At 39.9% G+C, this 15,151-nt stretch overlaps 1 protein-coding gene across 1 annotated transcript in view; it reads right to left on the bottom strand.

The window, feature by feature from the left end:
* EPB41L4B (erythrocyte membrane protein band 4.1 like 4B) overlaps nt 1-15,151 on the bottom strand; it is an 82,198-nt gene that overhangs the window by 28,321 nt on the left and 38,726 nt on the right. The window contains exon 2 of the mRNA XM_031052878.2: nt 2,723-2,827. Within this exon, the coding sequence (XP_030908738.2) occupies nt 2,723-2,827 (105 nt within the window). The remainder of the gene's footprint in view (nt 1-2,722; nt 2,828-15,151) is intronic.

Raw genomic sequence — 15,151 nt, 5'->3', positions numbered from 1 at the left:
TACAGTTTTATCCCTCACTATAAGCTATAAATTGTGATCAGTCAAGAAGCTGAACATCAGCAGGCAATATATCTCTGTTGCTTTTTAAACCGCACTTATGAATAAAAGGTTTCTACTAGATCAATTCTTCTGCACACTAATAATACTTAACAATCCATATCACCTGGAGTATTTCTACTTCTGGAGCTAGTATCACATAACTTATAATACAACAGCACACAAAGCTTTGCTTTAGAATAAACTACTCAATGACTGTCTACATTCTTCTATTCATGGATATCTTCAAAGAGCACAAGATACAAACTGCTGCACAGTTCACTGAATTAGGATTTACAGCATTTTCTGCCTTGCTGCTGAAATCCTGCTTTTCACAACTGGCTTCTGGTTGTATTGAAAAACTTTTTTAGGGGGTATTAAAAAGAAGCCGTTCAAAGTTTTTTTTCTTTTTTGAAACAGACCAGCCTTAATAATGAATTTTTTTTTGTTCTAAATCACAGGTATCAACACTACTTGTCCCATCTCTGACAAAGTTACAGGACTGCAGGAAACAGTGCAGTCAAAGGCTGCTGTCCTCGAAGCACACAGAAGTAATTTCCACTATTCAAAGACTACTTTCTGCTCTCCTGCTTATAATGGGGGCTTAAATACGTTTAGCACTTAACAAAATATAACAAAGAGAAAGGCTCAGAGCCTCAAGGAGTTTACAGAACTTTAACCTCCCAGTCTACTTCATGGCTGGGCTGGCAACTAAGCAGAAGCACACAGAAGCTATACATTAATAGCTATGCAAATGAAACAAGTAGATCACAAGTTCAAAACAGACCAAGGAAATTATGCTAAATTATGGAAACTTTTTGCACAGGGTGCTGGAGAACATAAAAACCTGTGCCTTAAAGGTCCTGAAGCTCTACTCTCTGATCAGCTTGAGATAGACAAAAAAAAAAACCAAACCCACAGCCTAAATGAGAGCTTTCAGCCTCACACTCCAGCAGAGATGAAGAACTCTGCCCTAAACACTCCTCTTACTCCAGGTAGTCATAACCCTACCATTAAAGCTCTCCAACCATCACTGGCTTTTTTAGCCCTCCCCCCCCAATGACGTTCATAGCACTGATCCCTCTTGTAACTGTAGACAAAATGTTTTACTCCCCACCCAATGTAGAGGAAAGAAATAGCATACAAGCTAAAATACTTCTACATAAAGGCACATTTTGCCCTGAACACCAGGAATACAATTACCTATGGAAAACATACTTGCTCACATCTCTGCTTCATCTTTTACTATTCAAAAGAGCACTTCAGTTTTGCAAATATAGAAGAAAAAGAGCATTCTCTGCTATCTCAGCCAGGTCTTCTGCTTCTCATCTGCCCTCTTTCTTGCTAGTAAAGAATGCTTCACTCTGCCTTTCTGCTTCCGTTCTTCTGAAACATTACAGAACTCCTTGCTAGGTAACTTCTCTTAGCTATGAAGTTTTAGGTGATTTGACAATCAGTAATAATATAATCTATTTTGCTATTCTGAGGAAGCTCTGCTCTATTAACTATGTCTTTTATTATCAGGTCCATCATAAAAAGACACACAATTTATGTAATAAATTTTATCAGCAACTTACAGACTATCTACCTAAAAACCCCAATCCCATTATGAACATACTACAAGCATCAGTTTCCAATGATAAGTACATACCCTTAAATTAACTGGGATATCAGGATGTTTAAATAGGTAATACCAGCTTTCCCCCAAAACATAGACTCCCTTTCTCAATAGGCAAATCTTTATATTTAAACAACAAACAGAAGACTTGTCCAAAGTCATTAGTAAACCAGGTGATAACACAAGCTGATAAAACACTGATCTGACCTGATCACATTGCTCCAAGCTTGCTAGAAAATAAAGCTGAAAATTCTGAGATTATAAAGGTAGAACCTACCTACATGCAACAAGATGTCAATATAGTGGCTATATTTTCTGACTATCTTATTCTAATAGCATTAAATACATCTGTCACCTGTTGCTTTATGGAACAAATTATTTACTGACCAGATAACCTACAAGCAAACACTTATTTTTCAAGTCTGCATATTCTTTGTTCACAACTCAGGTTGCTGTCATATCAATACCTCAGCACATAAGCAGAAGAAAGGAAAAGATTAAATATACAGCAACAAAGTTTAACCACAAGGTTGCAGTCTCTCAACCGTATCTTCTTACTATATCTATCTATCTGCATCTGTAAATACAGTCCTTTCTTTTCCTCAATTTACCTGTAGATGCTGGAGGTCACTGGACAGGAGAAAAGAAGGAAACATTTTCTCTATTTCAAATACAACCAAATGAACTAAACTCTACAAAATAAAATAATCTCTATATGGAACAGCAAAAATAAGAGTTACAAGAAAGCCTTGCTTGCAAGAGAGATGTAAACCGTTTTTTATATCATGAGCCAACTAAACATAAAACATTTTTCTTTACCCACAATTATTGTTTTTTCACTTATGTGCAGTCATGCCATGTGCAATCATGTCATGTGCATATCATATACAGTGCCACATGACTCATTTAGAGGATTTGGCTTTATGTGCAAGAAACAAACATGGTATCAGCTGTTTCAACAGTACATCCCCTAATGCCTACATCTCTCCATGCAACAGCACCAGTAAAACATTTATAACAGGCAACATAACCTACCACAACACAAAAATAACCTGAAGTTATACTCACTGTAACCTGGGAAGCATCCATGAATTGTAGGCCAAAGTAATCAGTTTCCACAAGGTCCAAATGATATACAATCTGGTCAAACAACTCCTGTCCTTTTGCATTTTTCTGTAACAGAAAACAAAGGTTTCGGTCTTTCTTGTGGGTGGGTGTGGGTTTGGTTGGTTGGTTGGGTTTCTTTTAAGTTCAAAGGGGGAGGGGAGATGCACAGTAGAAAACAGTATCTAAATAGAACTAATTATTCCAAAGGTTTTGACATTTTTTTTCTTCAAGAAAGACACAGTGATGCATTGTTCCTATCTGCAGCTATTCCAACAGCATTAGACTTCACTCTCAAAGAAAACTGTCAAAGTTCACTGTAACTCAAAGTATTGTACAGAAAAGAAAGGCTTATATCCTGTACAGATATACAGAGCCAGCATTTTAAACCTCAGAAAGCCAAATTCTCCAGGAAAAGCTTGCTTGACATCTACCCGAAACCTGTAGCCATGCAGTGCCACACCACCGCTCCAGCTGCAACATACATTCTGGAGAGCTTGAATACTTGAGCAGCACTTTGAGGAAAATTAATGGAATTTGGTAAGAATCTTTCAGTAATGTTGTTAACTGCTATAACTTTCACATCCTTTAAACGGAGAAACAAAAAAGGAAAAAAAAGTCCACAATTCTTATTTGGCGTGCCACCTGAAACACACAGGCATGGAAACAAAACTAACCCTAGTCATGGGCTACAGTGCCAGTAGAAAAGCTAGCTGATCGTAAAGCTAGCCTGCATTGGCCTATATACTTGTTCTGAGATTAAGCCAAGAATTTAGATACCCAGTGCTTCAACTTCAACCACTAGAAGAGGCAAAGCTTGGAGGTCACAGGTGGGTATGATTAAGAGGGAATAACAACACAAGTTTTCACGCAAACCCTGTTGAGTTACTTAGGGAAGCAAGTTTTCAAGTTCCTGAGCACAAAACCCCTAAAAATACCTGAGATGATGATAAATCTCAGTAAAGAGACCAAAGCTACAGGCATACTTTATACAGGAAAGTACAGATCTGCAAACACTTTTGTGCCTGCTGTCCCTCATACACCTTTGAGGTTTTTTTTTTTTAAAGTTCTAACATATTAGCATTCACACTTCATCCCCAAATTCATTGATTTCAGCTGAAGAACTGAGCAGCATTTAGTCCCGTTAGTTTGGTCTTCTGCACAAAAGCAGCATCAATCATCAACCATTAGGTGCAGAACTGCTGTCCAGGACTCCAAGCTGTCTAAAATCTGTCTTCTTCAGCAAAGGCAAGATGAAGAGTTTAATCTTATTCTGCTTTTCAAAAAAGACTGAGGGGGTTTTGGCAGGTTTTTGTTTGGGTATTTTGTTTGTTTTAAACCAACAAAGAAGCAGCACAGAAGTCAAATCATCAAATTTCAGGAGCAGTATCAGGAGCTCCATTAAAACAAGCTGCAAAAACCTAAAATCAATCACTAATTTATCATTGTAAGGTACCGATTGATTTATCTGGGAGGGCAAGAGGCAAATAATAGACATTCTTAAAGAATGTGAGAATACAACAGCTCCTTATAGTGATAAATTCCTAAGAAACCATCATCTTTAGATGTACAGTAACTGCTCTAAACCAAAGTTTGCTAAAAAGTATCCAGAACACATTTTCTGATATACAGTCAATTCAGCACTTGTTAAAAGAAGCCATACCAAAACACAACAGAATTTAAACTCATTCTGCTCAAATGAGGAGAAACCCCTTCAAAGCAATAAAAAAGAAACAGCAAGAGATGAGAAATTCATAAAACTAGGAACAGCCGATTTGATGCCCTACGATCTCTCTACTTCTGGTTGCTTGCTTTATGGCATTAACTATCAGTATGTTTATTTTCGACTGCCACACACCCAATAGAAACCAGAAAGAGCACACTCCACCTTCTGTACCCAAATAATAGTTAATGTTCAACACGTGTGTTACACAGAGAATAGCTCTGTACGGCACGGCTAGGCCATAAAATGCAGTATTACATACATAGTTTACAGGAGATTATAACATTTAACTTGTCGCTAAATGAGCTTTCCCAGCAGCTCATACTGCTTAGATGATAAAGCTCCTATAGCCAGCAAACTGCTGACAAAAAACTTTCTTTGAGACGTTATACTAAAGGGGAGATAAAAGTGACTAATGCCTTTCCTCCATTAACAGTAAGGGATGACCTGTTCTCCTTCATTTTGCCTCTTCACTGCATGACAAGCCAGGGAGTCAAATTGCGAAATGATAACTTGGTACCTGTGCATCAAATTAAATGCTATGTAATTGCATTCAATATAACTGGAATAGGCAAAAATGGAAGGGTTTTTCCTCAGGGATTGCATATGCATGAATAAAACTGGTCCCTAATAGAAAAAATGTCCTTATTATAAGAAACTTCTGATCTTCACGGTCTGTTCCTCCTCCCCTCCTTCTAGATAACAAAGAAGATAAAAAAATGCTTTACTCTTTCAAAACCTGGTACCATATAAAGAATGTGAAACTGATTTCATACAAGAAAATTTTCTGAGTAGGTCTGATCTGTTGGAATTTAACAAACAACAGTTTCTCTACAGACCTTCAAATTGTGCATAGTTTTTGAAGAGACAGATGAAAATACCCAGCTTTAAACTATTTCACAGTCATACCTTGCTAGACAGATGGTTCAGAACTGTCAGATGAAAATGACAAGTGTAACTTAGATATTAAAAAAAGGGAGTAGATGTCAACAAACATTATACATCTACTTCTCTGAGCAACATGTTCCAGTGCCTCACCACCCTCACAGTAAAGAACTTCTTGTATTTAATCTATCTGTAATCTAAGAAAAGGTGTTTCATATCAGTCACCCTGTCCTGTCTGATAGTTGTACTAGTTTCCTTCACTCTGTAACCTGGAAACCCTTCTTAAATACCCCTTCTTCCCCATCATATTTTCTCTGGGACCATGAAGCATCAAAGAAAATTCTTACATTTAAGGAGAACTTATTGCTGGATCCCCCAACAAGGACCCAAATCGGCATCAGTATAAAGCACCACATAGAGTCACAGTGACAGCTGCATGGCCCACATTTCAAGTGGGCTAAATTTTTAGCTGTCAAAGATTTCCAGTCTCAGGGAATCTGTGGAAATTCTTGTCAGCTAAAACCTGACAAAACAAAGATTAACTTCTCTAATTAGAAACTCTTCCAGACTTGACATGTGAATAGGCAATAGGTTTTAACATGATTTTGGTGGGCATGAAGGAAAGGGCAAATTCATTAGCCAGAGACATCTTATACCAACTGGCTCTGTCTAAAGAGGCTGATCATTGTTGATTTTAGCTATTCCAGCATTGACAGCTTTTTGCCAAAGGGTATGAAAAGGAGACGTACAAGCCAGAAATGTCCCACTTTAGAGCAGATAGAGTTCAAGAATGCTATCGACCACTCTCAAAGCACACACCGCAAAGCTGAGAGCTTCTCCGTGCATTTTCCCCAAACAGAAGTATATGTGGCAACCAAGCACAGTGCATCACATGAACCCAAGTGGAGTGGCTGTATTTATCGAGTCATACTAGAGAGCTGAGGTCACAGTATTACAAACTGATTATTAGAAGATTTCAGAAATAGGTGAAGTTGTGCTTGTTAAAACAACCTGTCAAATACGCCAGGAGGTACATGAAATAGCCTGCAAGTTGACAAAATGATAGCAAAAAAAGGAAAATAAACTACTGCCAAGAAAAAGGTCAAAGCCAATTAAAATGTGTCCCTAAGTGACCAGAGAATAGTAGCAGGAATGAGTAGGTAGGGTAGATTTAGATTCTTTTTCTAAAGAAAACATGGGATCATGTATTCTGCAAAACATGCAATACTTTTTCAGAGCGGGCTGCTATGATCTCATGGCCACAAACACCAGGTTTTAGCTTCTAGTATGTTACTAAAGGAGGATTTGTAGCGAGTGATTCTCTGCTCCACAACTGCTCTGACACATCATCATTTCCTCCCCCAGGCATTTCCTGGAACATGGTAGCTAAGTATATTCTGCTCAGTCCTTGTAAACCTGAACTGTTATTAACCCATATTTCAAACCTATAACTAAGGCTTTATGTGCTGGCCATATTGCTTAGTAGCGAGAATTTGCTCTGCTTTTTAGGAGTCATCGGCAAAGTTGTTTCCCAGCATTTCAGACATGCTACAGGCTAAACATGATTAAAGCCATCTGGGCTTCTAACTAGTCTCAACTCCTGGTGCTTGTTACCAGCTATCCTTGCTGAAGTACTCAACTTTTTTGCCTCAGTCTTCAGCAGCAAGTGCTCCAGCCACATTGCTCCAGCCACAACACAAAAGCAGGGACTGGGAGAATGAAGAACCACCTGCTGTAAAAGATGAGGTCTGAGACTGTATCAGGAACTTGAAGGTACACAGGTCCAAGGGACCTGATGAGATGCACTCATGGGTCCTCAGGGAACTGGCAGATGAAGTGGTTAAGCCACTATCCATTGTATTTGAGAAGCTGTGGCAGTCCGGTGGAGTCCCCACTGACTGGAAGAAGGGAAACCCCCATTTTTTAACAGATGCAGGGAGCTACACGCTGATCTCTTCCCTCAGTGTCTGGCAAGATCATGGAGTATGTCCTTAAAACTATGCTAAGGCATGTGCAAAATCAGGAGGCGATCAGTGACAGCCAACATGGCTTCACTAATGGCAAATCATGCCCTTAGTGAAAAGGAAAAATTTGGCGGCCTTCCATGACAGGAAGGCAGAGCTGGTAGACAAAGGAAGAGCAACTGACATCATCTACCTGGACTGGTGCAATGCATTTGACACTGTCTTATGAGACATCCTCGTCTCTAAACTGGAAAGACATGGGTTTGATGGATGAACCACTCTGTGGGTAAGAAACTGGCTGGATGGTTCACCCAAAGAGTTGTTGTTAATGGCTTGATATCTGGCTGGAGACCAGCAATGAGTGGTGTCCCCTCAGGGATCAGTGTTGGGATTGATGCTGTTCAACATCTTTGTCAGCCACACGGACAGAGGGATTCAGTGCACCCTCAGCAAGTTTGCTAACGACACCAAGATGTGTGGTGCAGTTGACCCTGATACACTTGAGAACCTCATGAAGCTCAACAAGGCCAAGTGCACCTGGGCTGGGGCAATCCCAAGCACAAATGGATTAAGAGCAGCCCTGAAAAGAAGGACTAGTCAGAGGTGGCTGATGAAAAGCTCAACCTGAGCCAGCAGTGTGTGCTCACAGCCCAGAAAGCCAACTATAGCCTGGGCTGCACCAACAGGAGCGCAACCAGCAGGTTGACGCAGGTGTTCTTCCCCCTCTACTCCACTCTGGTGAGACCCCACCTGGAGTACTGCATTGAGCTCTGGGGCCCCCAACACAAGAAGGATGTGGACCTGCTCTATCAAGGCCAGAGGAAGCCACTCAAATGATCAGGTGGCTGGAGCACCTCTCCTGCAGACAGCCCGAGAGAGTTGGGGCTGTTCAGCCTAGAGAAGAAAAGGTTCTGGGGAGAACTTAAAGCAGCCTTCCAGTACCTAAAGGAGGCCTATAAGAAACCTGGAGAGGGACTTTTTACAAGGGCATGGAGTGACAGGACAAGGGGGAATTGCTCTAAGCTGAAGGAGGGTAGATTTAGGCTAGATATTAGGAAGAAATTCTTCACTATGAGGGTGGTGAGGCACTGGCACAGGTTATCCAGAGAAGCTGTGAATGCTCCATCCCTGGCAGTGTTCAAGGCCAGGTTGGACAGAGCCTTGGATGACATGGTCTAGTGTGAGGCACCCCTGCCCACAGAGCAGTGTTGGAACTAGATCTCTTTAAAGTCCCTTCCAAGCCAAAACATTTCTATGATGCTTCAACTCTTTAACTTGCTTTCTTCTAGTCAGTGTCTCAAACACAGCCACCTGTACTGAAATAAAACAGCATTTGCAAAATTTTAAGCACAAAAATGCAACAAAATTCTATATTCTTACAAATCTGTTCATTAGGACCCTTGGGAAGAGGTGGTACAGACATCACGCTCTGCACGCTCTAAGCTCAGTCATTAGGGGGTATGTGACTACAGCTAAATCATCCTTTGGATTATGACTTGTAGGCACATTAGACTCAGCACAACTAAAGAGATGCATATTATACATCACAGTTGCTATGATATCCAACAGCTTCAGCCAATTACATGTATTTGAGGCCATGGCTGGGCTTAGAAAAACTGCACTGAAAAGCGTGCTGTCCATCCCATCAGCACTGACAAAGATGGTAACACTTTCCAAGTTCCAGTTTCCATGCCTCCATTCAGAGATGACACTTCACAGAGGGCACACGGCTCTCTGCAAACTAGCCATGATGTTTGGTGCCTATTCCACCCTCCTCCCAGGGGACCTAATGAACAGATTCATAATATTGTGGAGACAGTTGTGTTTCTTGAAATTATGCAAATATTGCTTTATTTCAATACAAAATAAAATCAGTGTTTAGACTGAAAGAAAAGCAAGTTATTTCTTACCATACCATACTTCTACGAGGCTGGCTAGCTTGCTCAAGCTATGCAAAGATGTTAGGTTATTTTCTTACCAGTCAACCATTGACTCAAGTTTTCAGTTCTGGCTCCAAGCTCCCTTGAAAATGTGACACTATTCAAATAACGATTGCTTCAGAGCCTGCTACTGCATGCAAATTATGTTTAAATGTAGTACAGACCACAGAAACAAGCAGCATTCCTGAACGTGCCCAGAAGAAAATGCAACTGATGATGCATATGAACTTTTAGCTGAAGGAGAACAAAATTCATTCTAACACTTTTGAGAAATTAGCTAAAAATGAGAGAAAAAAATCGCCTTAACCTCCTCCTGCAAAAAAAACCCAAACAACAGAAAATGCCAAAAACATGCAGCACCAAACCCTCAGACATTCATCAGAAGATAAAAAAAATCCACTGAATGGCATTTACTTATTATAACCTTGAAAGCATAAACATTTCACTGCCAGTCATTTTTGTCAAGTCCCTAAACTAAAATTGTGATTTCCTGAGCAAAGAAGCTTATAAGCAAAATTAAAGAGCCCCTCAAAAACTGACAAAATACCAAAGCAAAAAACCTCCCCAACCAACAAACCAAACCACTCTCTAAGTCTATGATAAAAATAACTCTTAAATATTAGGACTCTTACCAGTCACATTCCATCAAGGAGATAGGGGAACCTCAAGAAACAGCACAGTACTATTTAAGTGCACTGTCTCTCTGAGTGGTACATAAAGCAAGCGAGCTAGGTTTCTGCAACTAAGATGACAATGAGAATTTGCAAAGAGACATTATTATAAGAAAAAGAAGTAATCAGCAAACACTGGGTATAATAAACCTCATTATTGCTGCACAGCAGCATTTCCCAACAGCACTCAAACTCTCATGTCTTCATCAATTACTGGCAAGAAGAATCACTGTTTACTCCCTGCTAGAAGAAGCTGGAAATGGTGATTAATGATTGCAAAAGACTAGTACCTCTGCCTCTTTTCACAGGACAGCAAGGACTGAAGGTAGAAAGTCTACAGAACTGGCAGGGAAGAGAAACCTGAACAAGAATAAATAGATCACCATATTTTATATGCACCAGCCAAAGTACTACATAAACCCAAATGGCACTGGGTTTCTAGTCAGATCATGATATCATTACCATGCTAGCATGACATTAACCAAGTATCTTGTGTCAGCCTAAGCTTTCTGCCTGCTATGTAAGGGCAGAGGCTTGTGAATATATATATATAAAAAAAGACTCAAGGGTGGGGAAGAACAGGATGCTATTTTCAAGCTCTGCAATAGGAATGAAAAAAACATTTCTAGTTACTCTTAGAGTACAAACTCATTGAGATGAATCAAAGATTGGAAGAGCAGCACAGCATCAGAGAGAATACACAGAAAATATAGCAAAGAGGGAATTACCTTACAAGCAGAACAATAATGAAAGAGCACAAAACCATGCCTAATAAACTGTTGGAAAGATGTCATATGTACACTATTTTAAACAGATTCAAGAAAGTCAGGTGAGATTTGAAGGGGGAGTATAAGGCTTTCTTTGCCAGTTCACTCATCCCTGCTTCCACTCACTTCCTTCCCCACCTTCCCCACCTCCAAAATACATTCTCCCTCAAGTGGGCAAATACAAGTGGACCAACTGTGTAAAATGGTATTTACAATGCTAACTTTTACTGAAATTTGTTCTTGCAGTTGTTTTCAATATACATACTTTCACTAACTGTGCCTTACAGTACAGCCCTTCAAAAACTAATTATAGTAGCATACCTAGAGCATCAGAAGTCCATTTAGCTGGTTAAAAGAGGAGCAATAAACCACCATGTCTCAGGACTTATGTTACCTGGAAAGGAGAATATCACCACTGCGTGGGTTTTTCAGGGAAGATGCTGGAGCTGGTTCCAGCCATCTCCACAATGGACATGGCTGGAGCTGGTTCCAGCCATCTCCACAATAGACTCACTGCCCACTGGTGGTGGTGGGAAGAAAGCGGGTACAAAAGTCAGGAGTGAAGGGAATAGATTTCAGCCTGGGAAGGAACTATCTTTATCTTGACCCATCAGTGTTCTTATTCCTGCTTTTTTCCGTCCATATTTTCCCCATCCTGCAGATGGGGAGGATGAATGAGGGGCTGGGTGGGAGCCTGTTGCCTAAGGCTAACCCACCACAGTAGGGAAATCCTTATGCAGGACAGTTTTACATTTTTATCATGTCAGTGGTCATCCGAAGGGCACACTGTTTTGAAGTGCCTTTAATCTCTCCAAAAGCCACATGAAGGGCAAGCAGATACTGTGATGAGTGCCCTATAAGTGCAATTACTCTTGGCAACATTACAATCAGCACCGACATTTTTGTTTTATTGGATAAAGGTGAGAGTTTCTGTTTACTGTCCCTATCACCCACATGTACTGCTGGCAACACAGACCTCTTTCAAGAGAAAAGCACTGTCAACACATCTAAATGGGATCCTCAGGCAACAGATAAAAACGACCATAAGCCACAGAACAAAGTAGTAAAAAAATCTTTACTGGTAATTTTATGTTCTAGAAGTGTGTCCAGACTCTTGTTATCTCTGAGTATCACACTTTGATACTCAGAGGCATAATAAAAGAAATGGTTATTTGTATGGAAAGATTCTTTTTCACCCCTAGACTGCCAGCTCCCTCTCCTGACCTGCTTGGAATACTACATGCCCCTAAGGTTCGAGCACACAGCTGAAGAAATTTAAAAGTATCTTAGAATGAGGAGAACAAAATCCTATGTTAAGACTTCTTAACCTATATGATTTCACTCAAAATATAATTTACAGTTCTGCATCCCCAGAGGAAGAGTTAGAATGCCATAAAGCTAAGCTATAGGTTTCCTGAAGTGGCAGCCACCCCTAAGGGATGATACCATCAAACACATGACACAGAACATTACTCTTTCCCCAAGTGACTTGGCCTTCCTGCACCTGTGTAACAGTGGGATATAGGTGCCATTTTGCTGGAGAGACAGAGAAGATTTTAGGTAATGACCTTAAATATGAGAAATAACACAGAACACCAGCATAAGCTAAGCTGACCTAAGAGAATGAGGAAAAAGAGCCAAATGCCATCAGAAGAGACTCACAGGGGAGTTTAGCAAAGACTCTCCACTATATTATGCTAATGGAAGGACCAAAGTTTCAAAGGATATTTTTGCTTTGTAATATGCATGCATTTGAATGCTCCCTGAGAGAGGTTTTAATTAGATGCAATTGTATAAACAGAATTTTCCATATGGACACACGTCTTTCTTATATATTTTGAACATATCTGTGCTTGAGTCAACTCATCCCAATTTTAACTTGTTTTTAAATAGGACACTATGACTGTCTACAACAAAACAGTTTATTGATAAGGCTCTACTGGCAACCTTCCTCTGGCATAGACTTCTCTAAGACCAGCAGTATTGCCTAGTCAAACATACAAGCTAGAAGTAACTTTTGGCTTATATAAAGGAAAGCCCTTTCCCTGCCTCCCCAGCCAACCAAGTCACAGGTTCTGTTTCTGACCCATACCCAAGAGATTTGCCAGTGTAGCTGTACAGCTATATGCCTAGTGAAGAAATGCCTACAGGGGTAAGTTCCAGCAGTGTAACATCACTGTTAATTTAAGGTAACAATTCTTTCAGACTCCCTCACAACATAAACCCTTTCAGGCCACACTGTACAGTCTCGTATGTGGCCTGCCATGCCAAAAGCTGTTTCTCAAAAGTTGGATACTGGGGCAAGAAAGAGGGCACAGAACTGTGTTGTTGCCAGAGGGCAAAACCTAGGAGGGCTGCTCTAAGAACTGATATCTTACACTATGCCTTATAGATCATCACTTTGAACATACAGAGCAAGATCCACATCACCACCACCACCTGCTGATCTGTAAAACCAAAAGGGTACGGACTCCCCTAGAAAAATCGCATCATGTATGCTGCAGGAAATTTACCTATGTCTAGATAAAACTAAGAGTTCTTTAGAACCACTCCTCTCCTCCAGCATAATAATGCATACTGCTTACATTCACATAATTCACAGTCAATTGTTTCTATGGGTGGGTAGTCTTTTTTTTGTTTCTTTGATTTGGTTGGGTTTTTTGGTTGTTTTTTACTTAAATACATACTATTTGTAGCACTTTTCAAGGCAGAAAATTAATTCCACATGCATGCCAACATTAGCATTAATTCCCTATTCCCTTACCTGGCACAAAGTCTTACAAAGTGCTAAACCTTCCATATAAATCATATTAATTATTGATCACCCTGACAGTTACAGCCAGTAAACAAAGTTCAAAGATCTCAAATGTAGAAGCAGTGACCACAAAGGGAGAAGCTGAGGACAAAGCTCTAAGGAGGTAGTTCCTCAGAAGTTTTATGTATTTTAAACACAAAGACAAACTCTGTCAGAAGTTACCTATTTATTCAGGCAACCAACAGACTTCAGCACTCTCCACTCTGTTCTTTTATACACTAAGTCACAGGATCTCTCCAAAGAATCAACTCCAATTACTTGCTTCTCTCTGAAGAGAACCAGAAATCCAGAGATTGAAAAAAGTCAGTAAAAACCTCTCCTACTGCAGGTTTATAATCAGCAATTTAAAGAAAACAGAGAAAGACCAGGGAAGCTTGCCACTAAAAATATTTTATTTAGTGGGCAGCCAGGAAGACATAATTCTTTTTCAACACAAACATAATTAGCCAAGTAGATGCAATTAAGGAAAATCACTACAAATTACATTTATTTCTAGCAAGGCAGAAGATACAAGAACAGCCATGTGGATGAGGATTTATAAAAAATAAATAAAAAACAAACAAAAAACCCCCAAACCAAGAAAACAAACAAACAACCCCCCCCAAAAAAAATCACAAACCACCAATCCCTCACTAGTATAAGTTTTAAAAAGTTAAAATAAATCATATTTCAAGCTTAGATAAACCCTCTCAGATGATGCCACTGCTTAGTTAAAAATGCCCCTAATGCCAGACCTAGGTTTATGGTATTGAAAAGCCCAGCACTCTAATCTCATTGCCACAAAGGAATTATACAAGCCAAGACAAATTCTCATCATGCGTGCAGAATCCAGCTTCTTGCTCCGTTATAAATATTTATCTCTGAAGGGGAAATGGACACCTTACAGCAATGAAATAGGCATGGGAGCATAACATGCTGTTTATCTTCGTTCTGAAAAATGAACAAGGACTGATGTGTCTGGAGTTTGGTTTTTTTATTAAAGAAAAAAAAACCCACATTTAAGTTAGAAGTTCTGAGTGTCAACATGAGAAGCAGAAAGACTGGGTTATAGCTAAAATTGATTACTCATATTTCATGCCAACCAACAGATCATCCTATCAAGATAAAGGAAGAGGCTGAGAAGATGAAGGCAATGGTTATTAACCAAACCTCTGACCCCATTGTTAGTATGCAGAAAATCACAGTATTGATCAGAATCTAGAAGAGTGACATTTTCAAAAAAGACAGACAGACAAGTAAGAGGAACCACAAATCTGCACAAGTGTCAGACTTCTCCTTCATCAGGTTCCCTGCAAGCTGTGATTTTTGCTGTCTGCTTGGAGGGAATATTGTATGCCAGCACTTCCTTTGGATGCACTTTGGAAGACTGAAGATGAAAAGCAAAATACTAGACCCAAGGTACATGCTACATGTCCATACCTTCCAAAAAAACAGGTTAGCAATAGTTAGAAGGCTACCCTGCATATGGTTTGATCTGAAATCTGCTGCAGCTTTCAGTAATTTTCTGGAAGGTTTCAGTTTTGTCTTTCACTTTGAAGTCTGGCTGCCCTGCCTGTCTCCATGGCGTTAAACAGATTCCGGCCATTTACATGTCAAGGGAAATAAAAGACTGTAGTGGAAATTAACCC

The sequence above is a fragment of the Melopsittacus undulatus genome, chromosome 1 (genome assembly GCF_012275295.1).
Source record: "Melopsittacus undulatus isolate bMelUnd1 chromosome 1, bMelUnd1.mat.Z, whole genome shotgun sequence".
In the NCBI taxonomy this organism is placed as follows: Eukaryota; Metazoa; Chordata; class Aves; order Psittaciformes; family Psittaculidae; genus Melopsittacus; species Melopsittacus undulatus.
This window is presented reverse-complemented; position numbering and strand designations above follow the sequence as displayed.